This window comes from Eschrichtius robustus, chromosome 6 (genome assembly GCF_028021215.1).
Source record: "Eschrichtius robustus isolate mEscRob2 chromosome 6, mEscRob2.pri, whole genome shotgun sequence".
NCBI classification, from domain to species: Eukaryota; Metazoa; Chordata; class Mammalia; order Artiodactyla; family Eschrichtiidae; genus Eschrichtius; species Eschrichtius robustus.
In genome coordinates this window covers 144,526,427-144,549,363 of record NC_090829.1, presented here as the reverse complement: position 1 = coordinate 144,549,363, position 22,937 = coordinate 144,526,427, and the positions used below count along the sequence as shown (strand labels likewise).

General features: G+C 50.1%; 1 protein-coding gene and 1 pseudogene across 8 annotated transcripts in view; both read right to left on the bottom strand.

Moving 5' to 3' along the window:
* The window catches only part of PKNOX1 (PBX/knotted 1 homeobox 1), a 48,213-nt gene extending 25,383 nt beyond the window's left edge, over window positions 1-22,830 (bottom strand). The window contains exons 1-5 of one of the 8 annotated variants that reach the window (XM_068547142.1): window positions 18,927-21,726; window positions 14,449-14,659; window positions 4,861-4,929; window positions 3,811-3,917; window positions 140-267 (exon numbers count right to left, since the gene is read on the bottom strand). In XM_068547142.1, coding sequence (XP_068403243.1) covers window positions 140-267; window positions 3,811-3,861 — 179 coding nt within the window. In that variant the 5' untranslated portion in view covers window positions 3,862-3,917; window positions 4,861-4,929; window positions 14,449-14,659; window positions 18,927-21,726. Of the gene's footprint in view, window positions 1-139; window positions 268-3,810; window positions 3,918-4,860; window positions 4,930-5,825; window positions 6,286-6,845; window positions 6,866-14,448; window positions 14,660-18,926; window positions 21,727-21,845; window positions 22,175-22,724 lie in introns of those variants that run through there. The other 7 variants (XM_068547140.1, XM_068547146.1, XM_068547148.1 and 4 more) reach the window with 7 other exon arrangements.
* LOC137765998 (small ribosomal subunit protein eS26 pseudogene) lies at window positions 10,218-14,437 on the bottom strand (annotated as a pseudogene).
* Window positions 22,831-22,937: the final 107 nt, after the last annotated feature.

Sequence of the window (22,937 nt, the reverse complement as noted above, 5' to 3'; positions counted from 1 at the left end):
TCTGAGAAAACTTTCACCCCAGTAGTTATCGCATCATGCCTCACTACTCTGCCTGGCTAATAGCTCACGTTCCATTTAACCAGATTTTCCATTCTCTTTACACCTCTGAACACCCACACGCTTCACATCTCATTGCTACCTATAAATGGCCTGCTTGTCTGCGTCCATCGGGGTCTGGGACCCCACAGGGGGAGGGCTCACTCCTTCCACATCTGGTTCAGAGCAGGTGGGGTCTTGCTCCGTTTTTAACTCTGTTACTACTTGCATCTGTGAAAGGAGGAAGAGAACTTTTGTTACTAAAAAGAAAATAAGCTGCTACCAAGTACAGTAAGTGCCCTATGTACGAACCTTCAAGTTGTGAACTTTCAAAGATGCGAACGGCTTATAAACCTATTACGGTACAGTACTATATAGCCAATTGTGTTAGTTGGATACCTAGGCTAACTTTGTTGGACTTATGAACAAATTGGACAAACTCGCTGTTGGAAAGGAACACGTTCGTATGCCGGGGACTTACTGTATTCTATTCTCAAACAGAGATGCAGCGGAATGGTAAACTGCAAGACAGTTACGTGACAGGCAATAATACGTAAAGAATACTACCAACAAACTCCTTTGAACTTAATGTGCTTCTAAATAGCTAAAACAAAGGTCAAATTTCCAAAACATTTAAAAATTGAGAGGACCGATATCTGTGAAATGCTTATGATTTTCAAAACCGTAATAACTCTATATCCCTGAAGGGAACTGGTGCACGTGCAGTCTTTCTCGTTTGCCTCTCCTTGTTATCTGCCCTCACACTGAGTAACGTTGCAGGAAGAGAAGAATAAACAAATAATCCAGGCTCTCTTATCTTGTCACAAAAACAACTCAAACCCAAGATGCTCCATATTTGTGACAGGGCTGAAATTCTCCCTTAAACGCAGGAATACACAAGCGATAAAAATGTTATGGGGACTTCCCTGGTGGCGCAGCGGTTAAGAATCCGCCTGCCAGTGCAGGGGACACGGGTTCGAGCCCTGGTCCGGGAAGATCCCACGTGCCGCGGAGCAACTGTGCCCGTGCGCCACAGCTACTGAGCCTGCGCTCTAGAGCCCACGAGCCACAACTACTGAGCCCACGTGCCACAACTACTGAGCCCACGTGCCACAACTACTGAGCCTACGTGCCACAACTACTGAAGCCCGCACACCCTAGAGCCCGCAAGCCACAACTACTGAAGCCTGCGCACTCTAGGGCCCGCGTGCCGCGACTACTGAAGCCTGCGCGCCTAGAGCCCGTGCTCCGCAACAAGAGAAGTCACCGCAATGAGATGCCCACACACCGCAATGAAGACCCAAAGCAACCGAAAATAATAAATGAAATTTTTTTTAAAATGTTAAGGAAAGTCACTGCATCCAGAAAGCAAAGACCAGCTGTGTTTAAAGAAAGCGTTAAACGTAAGAGGAAGCCTTAAAGATATTACCACTGAAATTGCTTTAAACTGGCTGTGTTGTTGGTAACTTAGGGGAAAAGTATTTAAACCCTTCAACATAAAGAATTCAGTTTACAAATAAAACAAAATCGCCACGGTAAACTTCTCGTTATCCCTGAGCAGATCACCGCCCTCCTCGGCTTCTTCAGGACTGGGGTATCTGGGATCCACCTGCCCCGCCCGCAACTGCCACCCCCCGCCCCTCAAGGAAGCAGCCTGTTGGGGAACCTGTGGCGGGGTGGGGGGTGGGAGAGCTCATCCACGGAGATGGGAGAGCCTGCATCCTGCCAGGAACCCAGCCTGGTGCTCGGGGCTGCAGCCGAGAGAGCAGCCCTGCAGGTCCGGGCTCGGGCCCTGTTCTCAACTCTCCAACAGGCCAGAGTGAGCAGGTTACTTCCATTCTGCTGCCTTTAGATGGAACAGTATACTTGGGAATTGCTTCTCTCTTAAAAAAATAAACAACCTGTGTACCACAACTACTGAGTGGGACTTCCCTGGTGTGCAGTGGTTAGGAATCCGCCTGCCAACGTAGGAGACACGGGTTCGAGTCCTGGTCCGGAAAGATCCCACATGCCGCGGAGCAACTAAGCCTGTGCGCCACAACTACTGAGCCTGCGCTCTAGAGCCCGTGAGCCACAACTACTGAGCCCACGAGCCACAACTACTGAGCCCGCGTGCCAAAACTACTGAAGCCCGCGCGCCTAGAGCCCACGTGCCGCAACTACTGAGCCCACGCATTGCAACTACTGAGCCCGCGTGCTGCAACTACTGAAGCCTGTGCACCTAGAGCCCGTGCTCCGCAACAAGAGAAGCCACCGCAATGAGAAGCCCACGCACCGCAATGAAAAGTAGACCCTGCTCGCCCCACACCCAATGCAAAAAAAAAAAAACCAAAAGCGACTGACTAAAGCCCAATCAAACACAGTCCTTCTGGAGAGAAGTCTGACAGTATTATTAAAAAAAAAAGCCTTAAAGGATTTATTTCAGGATTTAAAAAAAACGATCGTGAAAAAAGAGGAATCTAAATGTTCAAGCTCAGAGGACCGGCTAAGTAAATGCGGTCTGTCTGTACTGTAGAAGATCAAATGCTTACTGAAAGGAATGCTCACAAGCGGTTCTCCACGTCACGGGAAGTGCTGAGCCGTTACAAGCGAGGCCTTTCCCCCGCTGCGCCCAGCCCTGCCCTGGACTCCCTGCATCAGGGCAGGGACCAGCGGGAGGGAGACGGACACGTAACAGGCTGTGTCGGAAGGTGATCACTGCCACGGATGGAGAACAAAGATCAGAGGAAGGGACCGGGAAGCGGCTGGCAGGTGGGGAGCGGGCCGTGGGGGTAACCAGGGCCGGTGGGGGGTCCTCGCAGAAAGCGGGGCGAAGCAAAGACCTGCAGGACAGAGCGGAGCAGAGCCAAGGGGCGAGCAGAGCCAGGGCCCCGGGGCAGGCAGAGGCGAGAGCCTGTGAGGTCGTAGGGCCCTCCAGGCAGGGAGTCCACGAGGAGCCACCGTAGGGCCCAGGGACAGCGGGGACATCGTTAGATGTGCATTTGAGAAACAAAATCTCTTGGAAATATCACAGGACTTCCTGGTGAAGAGAGCAGCCTGAAATACAATTCCCTACCTCTAAGAAGCAAAAACACTTAAAACATTTTTTTAAATCAACAAAACCAAAATCACTGCAACAGGAAACATCCCAGGAATGGAACAAAACTGTCCATCAAGGAAAGACCCGACTTGGGAAGGGGACAGGGTCACAGCCCAGGTCCTACACACCCCCTGAGTCTCACCAAGTGGGGAGTGACAGGTGGGCGAGGCGCCCCAGGCTTGGGGCGGGCGGTGGGGGGGGGGGGGTCCCTAAACCCTTGAGCAGGGAGCCGGGAGTCATGACCGTCTCCTGCAGGGGCAGGAGACATACAGACAGCACCGCAGCTGCAGCCCACGTGCCGTCGGACCGTCCCCTCTGCCACCCACATGCAGGGGAACGAAACCGCACAGCTCCCGCCCAGGCCAGCCAACTGGGCAACACGGGAGTCTATGATTATCACCACAGCCTTTAAGAGCAACGATACTTGCCAACACTGACGTTAGAAAGGTAAATTCCCAAGAAACTATGACTCAGGGGGGTCAAAATTACTGGCAATCTCGGTGTCATTTAGGAAATAACTTGAACAATTCTACAGCTAATCTTTCTGAGCACCAAGATATAATAAATGCACCAAACGCTCCACACTGAACCTGCACCCTCACGGAAACTAGCTTGTGAACACACGAGGCACTGGTCGTGTTTCAGTACTAGGTCGGCTGACTGCTTAGGATGTGGAACAGAGCGCCAGCGCTCACTTGTTGCCCATCTTGATAGCTGTCTATGCTCAACGCCTGTGTAGCCATCATGGTGAGCGAGTTCTTTATACAGCATCAAATCATCTTGAGTCAAAAGCAAACAGTGTCTGGGAAGACAAAAGCAGAGAAGCATCTGTTAATAACTCAGAGCATTTCTCGTCCCCTTATTCCACAGCACCCGTGTACCTTTTTGAACACACATCTTCACACGGAGAGTAAAAACCATCCTTCACACTACGGTATCAGCCAAATCCCACTCAGCATCCCCACACCTGCCTGGCGATTGCGTGTTTGTACTTGCCCCGGGCCCGGGCGCGTTATCACGTCTTCAGGCATTTGGGTTTATTCCTTCACTCACCCAGCAAACACCTAGTAATGTCTACACGTGCGGGACACTGTCCTGGGCCCTGGGGCTTTCCCGGGGCCACAAATAAGAGGAAGGCCAGGCAGCACACGGAGGGGGTAGGGGCGCTCAGGCGGGGTGACACGACAGAGGGTGAGCGCGCAGCTGGCAGGTCACACGGCTGCGTGACGGGGCAGGTGCACTGACACTGAGCCCGGGGAGGCCGACCTCAGGCAGGAAGGACACAGGTGAGCTCAGGGAGGCTCTGCCGGGCATCGGCTCACATCTGCACGCGATGCAAAGGTGGGAACGCTGTCGTTCACCTGTCACTACGCACACAGGTAAATGAGACGAGAGAAACCAGCTGGGGATGCCGCCCGTGCCCCCCGCAGGCAGGAGGACAGCGGAGCCGTGTGCAGCGGGACGGCAGAGTTGGGGGGCACTGGGGGACACGGGAGCAGGTCACACCCACTCATGGGCCACGTGAAGACTGTGCGCCTTCTTGCGGGTGGGGGGGGAGGGAAGCCCCAGGAAGGTCTGACCAGAAGGGCACTGAGGCTCCCGGCTCGGGACGGCCCCTCTGACAGTGGGCAGGGCGGGTGAGGGGCTGTAGGGCCGAGGAGGGCGGAGGCCGTGTGGACGGGGGCTGACGGGCGCACAGGGCGTGCCAATGGCCCGGGATTGGGGGGGGGGGGGGCGGGTCCCACCTGAGCCACCGGCAGAGCAGAGCCGCATGTCCCGAGGTGGAGCCGACGGTGGGCAGCGGCTTCTGCGGCCTGGGAGGAGAGAGCAAGAGATGGGACGCTGAAGGTTTCAGGCGCTTCTCGGCACCCACGAGGGAATTCTGAACGAGCGAGTCTGGGCCACCAGTACAAGCCCGGTAGTCGTCGGGGCGTGGCCAGCACGTGCAGACGTGTAAACGTGTCCTCCAAGATAGCCCAGGTCCTAACCCCCAGGCCCTGCAAGTGGGGCCTCACTTAGAAACAGGGTCTTTACAGGGGTAATCACGTTAGGGGTCTCGACAGGCGTGTCCTGCCGAGAGGGGGAGGGGAGGCCCTGAGAGGCGCCGAGGGGATTGCCACGTGAACCTGTGTGACTCCGAAGCAGACTGGAGTGGTGCCGAGACAGGCCAAGGACACCCGGAGCCAGCCGGTCCTGAGCCCAGCGCCGGGAGGAGCCCGAGCTGCTCGCCTACAGGCGTCCGCCTGACAGTGGCTTCCCAACAGCTGAACAAAATGCACAGCGGAGGCCCCGGAAGGGCCTAGACCGAGAAGACAGAGCCGCAGCCAAGTGGGTCTCGGCTCGGGGCCAATTCTCCACGGCTACTTTCCAGCCTCCGCCGGGCCGCCCCACGAGAGGACACCGCGGCCGAGCCCGCAGCTGCCGGATCTAGGCAGTGGCGGATCACTCTTCCAACTCTGGGGGCTTTCCAAATGCCCATAATAAATATTGGGGACAAGTCAACGTTTCATTTTAAAAACATATAGATGTGTAGTCCTTCTCTCTACCAACCTGGTTAAAACTTCAATATCTGACATAACTTGGTACAACTGTTCTAAAGGAAAAATTTCGAAATTTGCGTCAAAAGCTTTGAAAATACATGCTCTCTCTACAGTGGAACACCATGCAAGGAAGTGGGAAAAAAAAAAAAAGTCAACTCCATATGACTAACATTTTGTTGAGTAAAAAGATGGGGACAGAGTGCCAAGGTCCCACTCCCGCAGGACACCGAAGGCGCCCAGAAGAAGCTGCCAGCAGATGGCGCTGTCCGCTTGAAAGGGTGGCCCAGGCCCGCCGGCAGCCATCTATCTGCAAAGTCCTCAGGTGCTCAATTCCAGGCTGCAGCAAAATGATCCTCCATGTTGGGGCAGAAACACTGCCTGGCACCTGCAAGCGGGCAGGCAAACAGCCCCCAGCAGAATTCACAGGGTCATCCCGCAGAGCCGCTTTGGGCTTGGGAGGAAGCGTGTGCCCTGGTCCAGGCCTCTGGCAACCTCAGCTACTCAGCCGCAGGCCCTCCCATCGCTGGCCAAGGCAGGCCCAAGACAGAATCTGAGTGACTAAGGGAAACCTACCATTAACTGGGAAATAAAGCATCCAACCCAAGGGTGAAAGGTCAGCAGGCTCATCTTCGTTTAGCAAAAACTCTTCTTTTAGGCATTATATGAAAACCAAGGTTAACCTGAGATTTCTGAACGATCAATTAATCCCTAATTCTCTCCCCCATTACATAGAAAAGTAAGCTTCTATTATATTCAAACTCAACAACAGTGTTTCACTTCTTTTTTTAAAGGTTATATGCCATTTACAATTATTAAAAAATATTGGCTATATTCCCTGTGCTGTAAAATATATCCTTGTATCTTATTTATTTTATACCTAGTAGTTTATGTCTCATAATCCCCTACCCGTACCTGCCCTTCCCCTCTCCCCACTGGTAACCACTAGTTTGTTCTCTATATTTCTGAGTCTGTTTCTGTTTTGTTATAGTCACTAGTTTATTTCTTAGATTCCACATATAAGGGAAACATACAGTATTTGCCTTTCTCTGACTTATTTCACTTACATAACACCCCCCAAGTCCCTCCATGTTGTTGCAAATGGCAGGATTTCACTCTTTTTTTATGGCTGAGTCGTACTCCATTGTGTAAATATATACCACATCTTTATCCATTCACGTGCTGATGCACACCTCGGTTGCTTCCATTTCTTCGCTACTGGAAACAGTGCTGCTGTGGACATTTGAATCAGTGTTTTCATTTTCTCCGGATACACGCCCAGGAGTGGGATTGCAGGATCATATGGTAGCTCTATATTTAGTTTTTGGAGGACCCTCCATACTGTTCTCCATAGTGGCTGCACCACTTCACATCCCCACCAACAGTGCACACGGGTTCCCTTTCCTCCAACTGTCCTCACTTCTTAACGTCACGCGAGGCTCTAAAATCCAAGTAAAAGAACTGCCAACCCAACAGACTTACAATACCATGGTGTTTAAGGGTGAGAAACGGTTTTTGTCAATTTTATTTCTACAAGTTTCATCCAGTTAAAAAAGAACACATTTATGGAAACTGTCACTTTGGTACCCTTTCAAGAGTTCCAGCCAGACTAACACAAATGAAGAAAACACAACTTTCCAATCTTCATGTACAGAAACGTTAAAACTAAAAGTAATTAAAGAAATACAAAATTTAAAACTATACATCCTTTCTCAGCTAGCAATTATTAACTTTAAAACAACAGTGCGCCACTTTGCTAGCAAAGATGAAGCGAAACCCGGCACCCTGAAGGAATCCTAGGTCTCACAAACCGTGTAACTGGTTTGGAAGGCGATTTGACCATATGTACAGTTACCCATAAAAAAAAGTTACACTCTTCTCAAGCTCAGCTAAGAAGACAGCGTTAGTGTTGCGACCTGAAAGGCAGACAAAAAAATGAAATGTGAGCCAAATCTAACAGGCAGGCATTTTAATATTTCTAAGCATTCTAGTCCAGGACAACTGACAAATCAGGGAAGAACCAGAGGTAGACAGACTGGCTGAGTCCCACCAGGTGGAGAAGGCCTTCCTGCTCAGAGCAGATGGTGAGTCCGGGAAGGTCCAGGTTGGCTCAGTCCGCAGAGACAGGAAGAGGAGGTGCAGCATGCGGGTCAGACGGCGGAGGGGGCCCCAGGTCAGCAGGGTCAGACGGCGGAGGGGGCCCCAGGTCAGCAGCACCCCAGCTCCCCTCATCCCAGCCCACGCGGTCCCCCAGATGAGAAGCCCCATTCGCCTGAGATGACTTCCTTAACTGCCTTAGTGGTGTCTCTAAGCCCTGTGGGAGATTTAGATTTTAATATTTTTGTGTTTAGCTTCAGAATAATCTATATATTTGACATTTAAGTTGTTTGCAGTACGCAAGAAAATTTGGCAAATTAATCTTAGGTTTTAGCCTTGATTCCAATTTAAAAGTATAACTGAGTTACTGATTTTACACATTTCTTTTTTAGTGAAAAGGCACAAGAAATTTACTAAGATTGTAAACATTTCTTCATTTATGCAAGTTTACTGACTGCCAGGGACTATTCTAGGTCCTGAGGGTACAGCAGTGAACAAAACCAAGTTCCTCATCCCATGAACGTCACTTCCTGGTAGAAGGTTTGGAAAGTTTGAGAACTTGAGATTCACTACATGTGTAATTTTAAGTTACTAGATCTACTGAGAAGGTTTTATTTATTTGGTCACATATTTAAGGTGCTTAAAACGAAAAGTGTATCCACTAAACTTAAAACTAGGGTTCAAAATGCATAAGAAGATTTAAGTTGTATATGGGACTGATCATTAAAAATGGTACATGTAGTCTGATCATCTTGAGTTGATCAAAGGCTGCCTTATGGGTGAAAGATCAAAATTTACTAAACTTATAAAGAGAAAAATGAAATCTACAAATTCTAACATAAAAGCATAGAGAAAAAAACAGGCCTGTAGCTTTGTAGCCTTAATAAAGGCTGATTTTAAAATAACCTCAAATAATGTCTTCTCAAAAGAGAAGAGCTCAAAAGCCTCATTTCAAAGGGCATTAAAAACTCATGGCAAGCGGAGCAACTGAGCCGGTGCGCCACAACTGCTGAGCCTGTGCTCTACAGCCCGCGAGCCACAACTACTGAATCCCGCGCGCCTAGAGCCTGTGCTCCTCAACAAGAGAAGCCACCGCGATGAGAAGCCTGCACACCGCAATGAAGAGTAGCCCCTGCTCGCCGCAACTAGAAAAAGCCCACACGCAGCAACGAAGACCCAACACAGCCAAAAATAAAATAAGTAAATTTTTAAAAAAAGAATGAAGTCATTTGTTAAAAAAAAAAAAAAAAAATCTCATGGCAAGAAAGTCAGAGGCAAATAATGTTTCTTATCCACATTGATAGAAAAGAGAAACAGAACCTACACGTCATCCATAGGGGAATGGTGAAATCCATTACGGTTCCGACCATCAATCACGAACATGAAGGTTAAGTCCAAGGAAAAAGGCTCATGGGCGCTGTCAAGTGGAAAAGCAGGGCACACAATCTGCTGTGCACGTAACTGTGCCTTTCAATCCACAAATGTTTACTGAAAGTCTTCTCTGGGCCAAGCTCTGTTCTAAATGCTGGGGATGGAGCAGCAAACCAAACACAGTCCCTGCTGTCAAGAAACAACTTTATAACAATGTTGAAAAAGTATTTGGGTATTAATGTGGGGAGAAGAGACAGCTCTGTAGGACCAAGAGCGTGGGGTCCTCTCCTACACCCTTTATTAAGTTTGATGGTCCAGGGACTTCCCTGGTGGCGCAGTGGTTAAGAATCCGCCTGCCAATGCAGGGGACACGGGTTCGAGCCCTGGTCCGGAAAGATCCCACATGCTGCGGAGCAACTAAGCCCATGTGCCACAACTACTGAAGCCCGCGTGCCACAACTACTGAAGCCCGCGCGCCTAGAGCCCGGGCTCCGCAACAAGAGAAGCCACCACAATGAGAAGCCCACGCACTGCAACGAAGAGCAGCTCCCACTCGCCGCAACTAGAGAAAGCCTGCGCGCAGCAACGAAGACCCAACGCAGCCAAAAATAAAAAATAAATAAATAAATTTATTTAAAAAAAAAAAGTTGATGGTCCTCTCTGTGGAGGTCTTCTGTAGTCCTGATTAATTAATCCTGAAACACTTCATGGTTTTTCTTGCTACTGTCAAAAGTATCTCATTGTTACTGTACTTTCTGGTGGACTGCTGGGTAAGAACGCCCCCAGTCTGCGCAGGCTAACCTTGTACCCGCCAACATTTCTAACAGCTTATGGAGAGTCTACTGGTTTTTCTCAGCACGCGCAGATGCAATCCCAATCAAGATTCCTGCTGTTTTTGAAAAACTCAAAAGATTTCAAAATATCCTACAAGGCCACAAGGAACAACTAAGAAGTGGGTAACGGCACAAGAACAGGTAAACAGGCCAATGGAACAGCAGAAATGAGACACTGGACTGGTCAGGGCTGGAAGGAAAAGCACCACAGATGCAAAAAGCTTTGGAATTCTGATGCTTTTACAAACACCTCTCTGAACTCAATCAGTTGCTGCAAAGTGCTGGTGAACCCGGGGCTTTGGTGCTGCTCCCCACACGCTGCATGTGGTCAACCACGCGCTCCCGCTTAGCCACGGCCATGCGGACTCCCGGCGACCTGGGCGGGCAAAGCAGAAGCTCCTGCAGGAGCCGAGCTCCGCACCACGGTCCTGCTTACGCGGGCCACGCTAACGCAGAGACGCACAGAGAACCGGTCCAGGAGGCTCCATCTTCATTCTGCACCGCCAGCGTCACGGCGGGGCTTAGTGAGGGCAGGAAGGAAAACGAGGGAGGAGATATCTTCCCGGGGTCTATATACGTCCAGACCCAAGTGAGGCACTTTTAGAGCATATCCCCAAACTCTGACACTCCTCCCGGGATGGGGGTCTTTGTCCCCTCCTCTCCAACGTGGCCTACACTCAGTGACTTGCTGCGGACCAGGAGAGCGCATCGGAGCAACGCTGTGTGACTCCAGGGCTGTGTTCACTGGGACACTCACTTCTGGAGCCCTGAGAAGTAAGAAGTCTGACTAAACAGAGCGCCCCCTGCGCTCACTGTGAGGAAGCCCAGGCCACAGCGGGAGTCCACTCAGAGGTGCTCTGGTCAACAGCCCAGCTCACGTCCCAGCGAACAGGCAGCACCAACTTCCAGATTTGAGAAAACCCCTCCAAAAGACTCCAGCCCTCAGCCACCAAGCCATCCCCGGCCCGCCGTCCTCCTGGCTGAGGACCCCACCTTGCGGGGCAGAGACGGGCCGTTTCCACCGCACCCTTTCCAGATCCCTGGCGTACAGGCCCGTGAGCAGAATGAGGTGGTCCTCCTTCCGTGCCCTCGCCGGTAGGGACCGGACACTCGGCAACCTCTGGAGCCCCGTCCTCCTACTGCTGACGAGGAGACAGGTACCAAGAGGTTGAGCGCCTCTGAGAAGTCGATCTGTCTGGCTCCCAGGCCCCGCCATTCCCTCTATGTGCTATTTCAGAGAACACAATAGAACTGTTTGTAAAAATTAATAAACAGAAACCTTAATTAAACAGAGCTGGGAGGCCAGCAGGGGCACTCCCACGCCCCGACGGTAGGGCCGCCCGACAGAAAGTGGACAGAGTCTTCTTCCCGCCTGGCAAGGCCTCAGCCAAGGAGACACTGTCCCAGCCCAGCCCAGCAGTGAAAAGCCGCCGGATGGACCCCATTCCTCTAGCAGACTCTCGACTCCAGAGTCGAGAGCTCTTTAAAAGAGCTCTCCTCTCCTGGCCACGCAGGGACTTGCACGGGCTCCCCGTGGTTGCAGACCCCAGATTGCAATTCTTCGTTGGTCCCGAATAAACCCAATTTTGCTGGAGAAATAACCAGCAGTCTGTCTGTTTTATGGCAACCGTTTCTAAGATAACTGCAGAACTCACAAGGAAATCAGGCGAATGTTTGACAATCTGACAACTTTGATGCCTACAAATGTTAATTACATCAATTCAATCTATGAATTATAGTGTCATTCAAAACGGGAAACACTAAGAGAATGGATGAAGAAGGTGAACCATCAGGTAGGTACACACCACAAATGACCTTCAGTCATGTAACATTCAACGCTGCACACATGGGTAACTCTGCTTTGCAAACATTAACGAGTCTAAAGAAAATGATGGCCTGGTGCTAAGTGCACGACTGGCATCTCCCAGTAACAGCCAAGGTTTGCAAGTCAGACATCTCCAAAATATCGTTAACAATTACTGAAAAGGAAAGGAACTCCTCCTTCCTGCCCGATCAACATGTATGAGAAATACATGATGCAGCCACCGTATGTTGCCAGCACATGGTAACGATACTACCCGTGAGCATGTGAGAGTTGAAATGCTGGGCGATGAAGACCCCAATACAACCGTAAAGTTTATTTTCCAGAATTTCACTTTGGAGAAGAGCCATCTGGTGTTGATTCAACAACTAAGCTTACAGAAACAATCACCAACCGTCACACCTCCATTCCCTGAGCTCCCAGTAATGCCTCCGGACCTCTCTCCCATGGCCACTCTTCCCAACCCTACCCGACCCCCAAGTCCATTCTCCACACTGCAGCCCCAGTGATGGGATTTCTTAAGGCTTGCTGCTTTCCCTCTGGTATCAATTTTCAGAGTAACGTGCTGGTTCCCTAGCGTTCCTGAATAGTGACCAGTGAGGCTGTGATTCACGGGTTTAAACATGTAAAAAATAAGTACAGCTTTTTTATATATGTATATATTTTCTGATGTTCCAAATTATCCCATCTTTTTCCAATGTAAGCCCCTTCAGTTACCTCCTACAGCTTTTTTTTTTTTTTTTTTTTTTTTAAAGCAAGGAAGCTTTCAAAGGTTAATGGGAATCTTTTTTTTTTTTTTAATATATTTATTTATTTTTGGCTGTGTTGGGTCTTCGTTTCTGTGCGAGGGCTTTCTCTAGTCGCGGCGAGTGGGGGCCACTCTTCATCGCGGTGCAGCCTCTCCTGTTGCGGAGCACAGGCTCCAGATGCGCAGGCTCAGTAGTTGTGGCTCACGGGCCCAGCTGCTCCGCGGCATGTGGGATCTTCCCAGACCAGGGCTCGAACCCGTATCCCCTGCATTGGCAGGCAGATTCTCAACCACTGCGCCAGCAGGGAAGCCCCCTCCTACAGCTTTTAACACACTCTAGTAATTCTTGATAGCTTTCTTGCTTTCAGGTAAAGCGAGATACTCCAGGCTCATATTGTTTATTTTCTGTGCCAAACCCAGACTTTGCCACTGATCCAAGGGGCTTTGATTCCAGTGGGAAATGATACGTAGAAACCACAATCTAGGCGCTGTGTGCTCGTTGCTACTGGTTGGTCACTGTTTCTAGCCTTTCCAATGGACAGGGGTAAGAAATGTTTTCTCATAAAAATTTTTTAAAAACAAATTAACACTGATACCTCCAATTCAAATCTGGGATTACAGGGTATTTACTTTACTTCAAATTAATATTTGTATATCTCTTTTCTTACCCTGAAAATAATTTCCAAATGACAGTAACATAATGACATTTATCATTTTATATATGTGTGTATGTGTGTGTGCGTGTATATATATATATATATATATATATATATATAGTTTCAAAAATAACATGAATATTACTACTAACAATACAAGTACTAAAAATTGTTTAAGATTTCTTTGTAGTTCCTTTGTCTTTAGGATTTATCCCACTAGGATAGATGTACAATCCAATTTGTTTTGAAGTCACTGGAAATAATAATTCTCCGTGTACTTAAGCCACCAATTCAATTCCTAGTTAGGTTCTTGGTTTTTTTTTTTTTTTGGCTGTGCTGGGTCTTTGTTGCTGCGAGCGGGGGCTACTCTTCGTTCGTTGTGGCTCGCGTGCTTCTCATTGTGGTGGTTTCCCTTGCTGCAGAGCACGGGGTCTAGGTGCACAAGTCTCAGTAGTTGTGGTGCACGGGCTTAGTTGCTCCGGGACATGTGGGATCTTCCCAGACCAGAGATCGAACCCGTGTCCCCTGCCTTGGCCGGCAGATTCTTAACCACTGGACTACCAGGGAAGTCCTCTTTTCTTTTTTTTTTTTAAAGTATACTTTCCATGTTATTGTGTTTTCAGAGAATAGTATTTCTTCAGTCTTTAAGGACTTAGCTCCTTACTTGGGCTTTGGTGGAGGCCGTGGGGCAGCACCCGCAGGTCTAAGTCAGGGTGGGAGTGTTCCATCCTTCCGGCTTCCCGAGAACCATTCTCGACTACCATGCTGTGCTCACACAGTAACGTACTTTCACATATAGCTTGGGAAGCACACAGGTGTCGAAAACACTTGCTTCGGAAAAGTCCCTGATGGCTTCGGCCTCTACTATGTTCCAAATGATGAACTTCTTAATGGGCTTATTCTTGGGCATGCACTGGGCACAGCTGGTGCAGCCAAAGGCTGCACGTGGCCTCGGCCCCTTTTGGCATGACCATTTTTCCTTCTTTTCTTGGCCATCTTGGAAGCAAGGAGGCAAGGGAGCCCTAGGTTCTTTTGACTCATTTTGCTTTAATTTTTAGGAAGTCCTCCCCGCTCCTTTTGATTTACTTTCACTATAGAAGACACGTTTAGAAACCTAATCTATAACCCTGTCCCCTCCCTCTCCAATAAGGAACCCCATTTTAACTAGCCTGGGGTTTAAGCTTTTTTATCATAAGCAAATATTTAGACACCTCTCTCAGATCAAAGTGCGTGCTCTTCTCAGCTCTGAGCCTTCCTTTTCGCACTTACCATATCCTAAAGATGCTTCACAGCAGGTTGTCGTCACCTTCACTCCTGTTTAGAGCTGCAGAGTGAGTGCTACAGGTGCAGCAGACTCAATGCAGTTATTTTCCAGCCCCTCTGTGGACATGGGTGTTTCCAAGTCTTCAAAGGGATCTTCTGGAAACCCAAATCTGATCAAGACACACCCACTTAAAACCCTTCAGAGGATTCCTACTGCCTACAAGATACAGATCATAACTTTTAACGCAGCATGACTGGGTCCTTACTGTGCCCCTCCCTCCCCTGCCCCCATCACCCCACTCCCCACACGCACCGCAAGCATACCAGGCCCTTCCAGGTTCTTCAGAGCCCTGGGCTTCCCCCAACCCACAAAGCCTCCGAGCACAGTTCCCACCCCCCTCTGGACTGGTCACCCTAATCCTCCTCCCCTCGCCCACTCCTGCTCCCCTGGACCATTCACATCAGTCATCCCCATCTTAGAAGAGCTGCCCCTGACCTCTGACCCACGTCTCAGAGCAAAACATGCCTCCCTTTTACAGTCCTTCCTACAGCTGTAATCTTACATTATTCAGATGGGTCTTGGATTAACTTGTGCCTTTACTACTTCCTGGCAGGAAGGAGCCGTGTCTGTTTTTGTTCACCATTATACTCCCCACCACCATCGCAATGTCTGGTACACAGCAGGTGCACAGTAATTTTGTTAGTGAATGGTTGTTACATTTAACACAGTAAGTATCTGTTCCGTGAAAGTCTGATCTAACTCACGCCAGTGCCTTTCTAAAATGATAAATCTTGGGACTTCCCTGGTGGCACAGTGGTTAAGAATCCGCCTGCCAACGCAAGGGACACGGGTTCGAGTCCTGGTCCGGGAAGATCCCATATGCCATGGAGCAACTAAGCCCATGCACCACAACTACTGAGCCTGCGCTCTAGAGTCCACGAGCCACAACTACTGAGTCTGCATGTCACAACTACTGAAGCCCACACCTCTAGAGCCCGTGCTCCGCAACAAGAGAAGCCATCGCAATGAGAAGCCCATGCACCGCAACAAAGAGTAGCCCCCACTTGCCGCAACTAGAGAAAGCCTGTGCGCAACGAAGAGCCAACACAGCCGTAAATAAATAAATAAATAATTTTAAAACAGAATTACTAAAAAAAAAATAAAAAATAAAAAAAGATAAATCTTGACTACCTTCTCCATTTCATCTGAAGTTGCTGGTCTGTACAAGTTTCCTTCCTCCAAGTTCAATTCTATTTTATTTATTTATTTAGTTGCACCGGGTCTTAGTTGTGGCAGGCAGGCTCCTTAGCTGCGGCATGCAAACTCTCAGTAGCGGCATGCATGTGGGATCCATTCCCCTAACCAGGGATTGAACCTGGGCCCCCTGCATTGGGAGCTCGGAGTCTTAGCCACTGCGTCACCATGGAAGTCCCTCCAAGGTCAATTCTGATCATTTATATCTTCTTCATAAACCATCCACAGCTTTTCAAATTTACTGCCATCAAATTGTACATGGATGTTCTTACTTGTAAAATTTTCGTATCTGTAGTCATATCCCTTTTTATTTATTTATTTTTTAATTTATTAATTTATTTATTTTTGGCTGCGTTGGGTCTTCATTGCTGCGTGCGGGCCTTCTCTAGTTGCTGCGAGCAGGAGCTACTCTTCGTTGCGGTGCACGGGCTTCTCATTGCGGAGCACAGGCTCTAGGCGCGCGGGCTCAGTAGTTGTGGCGCATGGGCTTAGTTGCTCCACGGCATGTGGGATCTTCCCGGACCAGGGCTTGAACCCGTGTCCCCTGCATTGGCAGGCGGATTCTTAACCACTGCGCCACCAGGGAAGTCCCCATCTTCTTTTTCCTCTAAAATGTACTATGTATGGCTCTAGTGCTGTACAAAAACAGGCCACAGTGGGACATGGCCCATAGGCCTGTAGTTTGCCAATCCCAGGCCTAAAGTTTAGCTGTCCCAAGAGACATGTTATACTTGACAAATATAACCCCAGCTACAGTGCACTCTCTAACTCAGTTTTGGTGATGTCAAGTCTCTTGCACTTTTCATTTGATCTACACACATGCTGGTGCGTCCAAGCAGCCCCCTCCCTCCCAGGCTGCCAGGCCCACCCAGCTAGGCTCCAGTTTCCCAGCAGGGCACCTCCCCAGCTGCTCTCAGAAGCTGCTCTAAGAGTTCCACCAATTCCACTAACCGAGAAACGCAGGAAATTCTGGGGTAATTTCAGTCTTAGTGGCTGTGAGAGCCGGTTACGAAGCCAGAAAAGGGCTGAGAGACAATACAAACTATATCTCTAGATTTTGGGGGGCAGTTACTTATCTTTCCCAAAACATTTAATTGATGATCCTTTTCTAAACCAAACCTGTGTATTAATAAAGCTAAGAAAGCTGTCAAGGAAGCCAAGACTCTCAAAATTCTATATTCAAAAAAAAAACAGATCCCGGGCTTCCCTGGTGGCACAGTGGTTGAGAATCTGCCTGTGAATGCAGGGGACACAGGTTCCAGCCCTGGTCTGGGAGGATCCCACATGCCGCGGAGCAGCTAAGCCCGTGAGCCACAATTACTGAGCCTGCGTGTCTGGAGCCTGTGCTCCGCAACAAGAGAGGCCACGATAGTGAGAGGCCCGCGCACCGCGATGAAGAGTGGCCCCCACTCGCCGCAACTAGAGAAAGCCCTCGCACAGAAACGAAGACACAACACAGCCAAAATTAAATAAATAAATTAAATAAATTTAAAAAAACAGATCCTTTCCAAGACACCTTGCAGGACACCAGCTGTATGTCACTACAGTGCAATCAATTTTCATTCTGTGTGTGGAAGGGTTGAGGTGACTGCCACTCGAGAACACCAGCCAAATGTCCCCTGCCTTCTATCCTGGCTCCATGTCCCATCCCAGGGAGGTGTTCAGTCAAGAACTCATTCTGAGGAAAACGTTTATCAAGAGATCACTTTATTTTTCAAGCAAGGTTTTGGGAGGTACCACTTGAAGTTTAATATTCAAATAAAATCAGATGTTAAATCCTGTTAAAATCTATCTCCCCAAAATATTTCCAAGCCAACCACCTATGTCCACAAGAGACACAGCAAAATTCTAACAACAAAGGTGTTTAATGGTTTCAGAATCTATTTCAGTAAATTCTGAGCTGAACGGCCTTTCACAGCTGCTAGAATTTAAATTCACACCACATCTTTGCTTTTAGGACCATATCACTGGCATCATTAAAAACTGATATTTAACACTTTCACGATATACTTGCTATTAACGGTCAATGAATACGTTGTAGGAAAAACAGGAACCCCAACCCTTCAAGGCCAGGGCTCTCTCATGGGACAATCTTTCTCCCTAGGGCGCTGTCTGAGCTCAGGGACAGAGCACCATGGACGCAGGCCTGGCAGCACCATCCCTATCCTGATCGGGCTGGCGCTCAGCTTGGCAGCCCAGAGGATGATCAAATAAACCCGGGAAACAACAAGACCTAAATGCTTGAAAGGCTTCACAACATCGGGCACGGCCAGAAAATAGAGATTGTAGGCAAATATTTAAAATGAGAAATGTGTCGATTATGTAAATACATGAAAACATACGTAATAACACTGACTAAAAACACAACTCAAAGGAGCTGAACCGATCAATCTGTAAAAATTTATGCCTATCCCATTAAACTCGGGTTCCACACAAGGCATTTTGGGAAATGCTGTTCTAGGTCAGTACTTCTCGACCAGGGGGGATTTCTGTCCCCCAGGGAACACTTGGCGATATCCGAAGACATTTTTGGTCGTCACAACTGGGGGTGGGGGTCCCTCTGGTGTCTGCTAAAATCCCACAATGCACAGGACACGAAGTACCCAGCCCCAAATGTCAGCGGGGCCCCAGCTTTGAATGCCTGCCGTAGAGGATCACAGGGGTGTTTCACGTAGGCTGCAATAAATTGTGCTGAAATAAATATTTGTTTTATAGGGTTCTGTTTTTAAAAACTATTTATTTATTTATTTTTGGCTGCGTTGGGTCTTCGTTGCTGCGCGCGGGCTTTCTCCAGTTGCAGCGAGCAGGGGCTACTCTTCGTTGTGGTGCGCGGGCTTCTCATTTCTCATTGTAGTGGCTTCTCTTGTTGCGGAGCACGGGCTCTAGGTGCGCGGGCTTTTACTAGTTGTGGCACGTAGGCTCAGTAGTTGTGGCTTGCGGGCTCCAGAGCGCAGGCTCAGTAGTTGTGGCGCACGGGCTTAGTTGCTCTGCGGCATGTGGGATCTTCCCGGACCAGGGCTCGAACCCGTGTCCCCTGCATTGGCAGGCGGATTCTTAACCACTGTGCCCCCAGGGAAGCCCACGTATGTGTTTTTAAAAAAACTGTACACAAACACATGACTGAACTTAGACTATCACAAAGTTAAATTCTTGATTTTTTTTAATGCAAAAAAAATACAAACTTTGGTAAAATGTCTCAGACAACGTGTGACATATAGTGAGGGCTTACCAAACTCTCGTGAAGGCGTTATCTCTGCAAGTCCGATCAGACTGTTCAGGAAGCTGCGATCACAATTCCTACCATCCACAGTCCCTTCCGAGTGACCCCACCCACCACTGCAGACCCTGCTGAAAGGAGCCCACCGCTCCCTGGGGAGAGCTCAGGGACCAGGAGCCCCTAGCGCCCAGGTCAGCACCTGGGGGACACGGTGGAAGGTGAGAGAGCTGTCACCCTGTCTCCAGGATGTGCGCTGGCAAACAGGAAGAGGATGAGGTGGGCAGAGCTGGGAAACGGAGAACATGCAGCAGACAGTGTGCAGAAGCAGTCAACGGTTAAGAGCACTTCCACTTCAGTGGAAGTAAACGGGGAAGGTCAAGACCAGGGTGGCAGCCGGATCCCGCCAGGGCCCAAGCCGCAGTTCCATCAGTCCCGAGGCCCAGCACTACCTTGGTCCCTGGACCCCGCTAGATTCCTTTTTTCCTTATTCCTGTGTGACCCTAAACCCCTGGACTTGAAGTCAGCCCGCTCCCTGCCGTCCTGGGGCCTGACTACAACAGCCAGGCATCCATCAAAGACAGACGCAAACAATAAAGGCATTTCCCACCACGTGCCCTGCAGCCTGTCCCCAACAAGGCTCTGCTAGGCCAGAGGTTACACCAAAGGACACACACCATTTGGGTGGCAGGGTCGCCCTGAACAGAAATAATCCCCCAGACAGGAGCGCATCACCGCATACTTAGCAGCTCACCCTGAGGGGAGGGATGACAAGGCCTGCTGCTGGACCCGTCAGGACGAGCACACGCCAACACTGAAGGGAAGACCCAAGGCAAAGGGCATCTGAAAGGTTCACTAACTCCCGGCCCTCAATCCTGCAACCTGACTGATCAGTACTTTTTCAAGATTCTGACAAAGCTGTAGGACCCTTTCCCCAAGGAATCCTACATGGAATGAAGCAGCTGCTCTGTCCCCTCCCCAGGTCCCCCAGACACATCCTCAGGGCCACAGTGCTTCTGCATCAGGAGCCTGAAACCACCTTGTCAGACAGCAGGTCTGCTGGGTCAGTACCAGGCCCTCTGTGAGTGAAACTCCCAGAAACAGTGACTAGACCAGTGGGGCTGACACACCGACACCAGGCACGGCTGCCGGCCGAGGGCACCCAGCAGCTAGGCACCCTATCCACTCGCTGGAGGGCAGACAACACGGCCGGAGGGGCCTCATTTGATGGCCTCTGCAGCCAGGCCTTTCCAACCAAAAACCATGCCTCCCAGCCCTTGAATGTTTATTCTAACAATTTCCAAACTGAACCTTTTCTACACTATATTTCTCTTTCCACGTCTTCCTAAACAGATTGTACAAGACAGAACAGTAACCCATCACAGTTGTGAGTCATCACAACCGGTGTCAGGCAGTAACCCCACGTGGCCTCACCCCACTATGACCCCATACTGTGAAGCTTTGGGTTCCCTCGGCTGCACTGTTTGTACTTCCTCATCACCCTTGCCATCAGTATAAGCATTTGAGGAAGGAAAAAGGAGGCACACACATATTCCTCCTAAGGGATGGGCTGAGAGTAAACAGCCTTCCAGTGCAGAGGTTCTTAACTTGGTCTCTGTGAACCTGAATGAGAAAAAAAATCACATCTTTATTTGCAATAACATCTGGCTGCAATTTAACACTCATTCAATTCCACCGGTAGACATGAAATCCTGAAGAGCACCTGTGACTTCTTTGCCAACAGAAACCACAGGTATTTTCACAAAGCATTAGCATCATATACTCAAAAAGAAATTATTAGAGACAGTGTTCAATCTGTTACTAAGTGAGCTAATAAAAAGCATGTAAAGAAATTTATCACCAGTTTGGTTCAATATTTTGATAACTGTATTTCAGTGTAATAGGTTCTCTTCTTGATCCTCTCTTATTTTTTCTAAACCGTTTGTAGGAGAAGGAGAGGAGGAGTCTGGAGGCCAGCAGAGCGCAGGGAAATGTCCCCTGGGGCGCATGATTTGCATCAGTACAGAAGTTTCAAGGTTTTCTTCCAAACAGTTTCAGTTAGTTTGAAACAAGAGCGAAAGTTACAACCAGAATGTTACCTTTCACTAATCCTAAGTGATACTTTCCTAAAGTTACAACACACTGATACAGAAATGTAAATGTAGTACACTAGAGGACAGCTGTTTACACCCAGTTCCATTAGTGCTGACACTTAAATCCTCAGCATAGAACGTTAATCTTCCGAGTCATACTTCACCTACCATATTTCAATTCCCACTTGTAAATCTCTGAAGCAGGAAGGGTCCTTCCACTGCTGCCTTCCGAAAGCCCTGTGTCAGTCAACATCACACAACCCTGCACTGCTGATTCAACCAAATACTGTAACTAAACGATCTACATACCATTCTCCACGCTCGGTAAATTAAGAAAAAAAATGATGCAAGGCAGATTTGAGTCAGTGAGCCATCTTCCAAATGCATGTACAACTAGATTTGAGATTATCACCAATAACTGTACTGGCAAAATTTTTACATTTCACTTCGATTCTTCCATACAATATTCAGAATACATTATATAAAATTATGTATTACATAAATACATAAATCCCTTTTCAGTATGTCAGGAAAAATCATACAAGTATACCCAACGAAAGCTGAGGGTTTCATTTACCATAAAGTAGAAAGCACTCCCTTCCTAAGGAAACACCAGTAGTTTCTATTAAAAACTAAGTCTTGGAATCAAAATTAATTTCAACCCCCTTACGAATGGCAAATCTATCCTGGATGGTTGCACGTGTGCGATCAAATTTACCAAATGCATATTCGCGCATGTATAGGTATCCCCCCCCCCCCCGCAAGGATCTGCCTTCTGCCCTTACCCGCCCCCCCCGTCCGCCCCGCCCCCGCCCGGGGCTCCGACCCCAGCAGCACGCACTGAGACGCATTCTAGGAGTCAAACTTCACGAAGGAGAACCTGGCTGGCCGAGGCTCGGAACCGCTAACAAAACAGCGTTTCAACAGCCCCGACGATGATATAAAGCAGACTAACGCTCCCTGCCTTTTCTGAAGTGACTCACGATCTCTTTCTAAAGGAATGTGGAATTCCAGCGAGCGGCCGGACCGTGCCCGACACGCCCAGGCCTCTACTTCACATCGGCCGTTTATTACTCGCGACGCATTTGTCACTCATTCCAGACACCGGGCACCCGTCTCCCTCCCAGCCTCGGACTCGGCGGCGGCCACCGGAGGGCCTCGGGGACCTCCGGAGGGCCTCGGGGACCTCCGGAGCACCGCCGCCGCCGCCGCCGCCACCCCCGCGACGCCGGCCCCGCCCCCGCGCGCGCCCGCTGCCGGCCCCGCCCCCGCGCGCCTCCTCAGCCTGGGCCCCGCCCCCGCCGCGCGCCCCCGCGCCCCCTGCCCCGCCCGCGCAGGGGTGCGCGCCGCGCTCCGAGAGGGACGGTTAGGAGCGCGCGCCTCACCACTGGCCCCGCGCGGCGGCGGCGGCGGCGGCGGAGCCTTCCAGAAATTTCCGCGTCCCTAAGCCCACACCGAAAAACAAGCGGGGCGCGCCCCCGCGCCGGCCCGGCGGACAGCGCCCCTCCCCGCGGCCGCGGCTCCCCTCCCCCACCCGCGCCCCCTCCCCGCCCCCTGCCCCGGGCGGCGGGTCTGGCGCGGCCCTCCCGGGCGGCGGCAACCCGCGGAGACCCGGGCGGCGGCGGCGGGGCGGCGGCCGCGGCGCCTGCAGGCCGGCGTGATTGATAGTGACGGGGCGGCGGAGCGGCGGCAGCGGCAGAGCGGTTGAGTGACAGCTTACCTGGGTGCCAATCTTCATCACACTGACAAGCGGCTGCAGCAATCGGGACCCGCAGTGCCGCGCCCGCGTCCAACCGTCACGCCGACGCTGGGCCACGCGACACAGCCTCGCTCAATGGGAGGAGGGCGACGCCGACGCGCGCCGCATCAATATTCACAGAGGGGGCGGGGCCTTCCGGGCCCGGGCCCCGCCCCGTCCCGGCGCCGCGGCGGC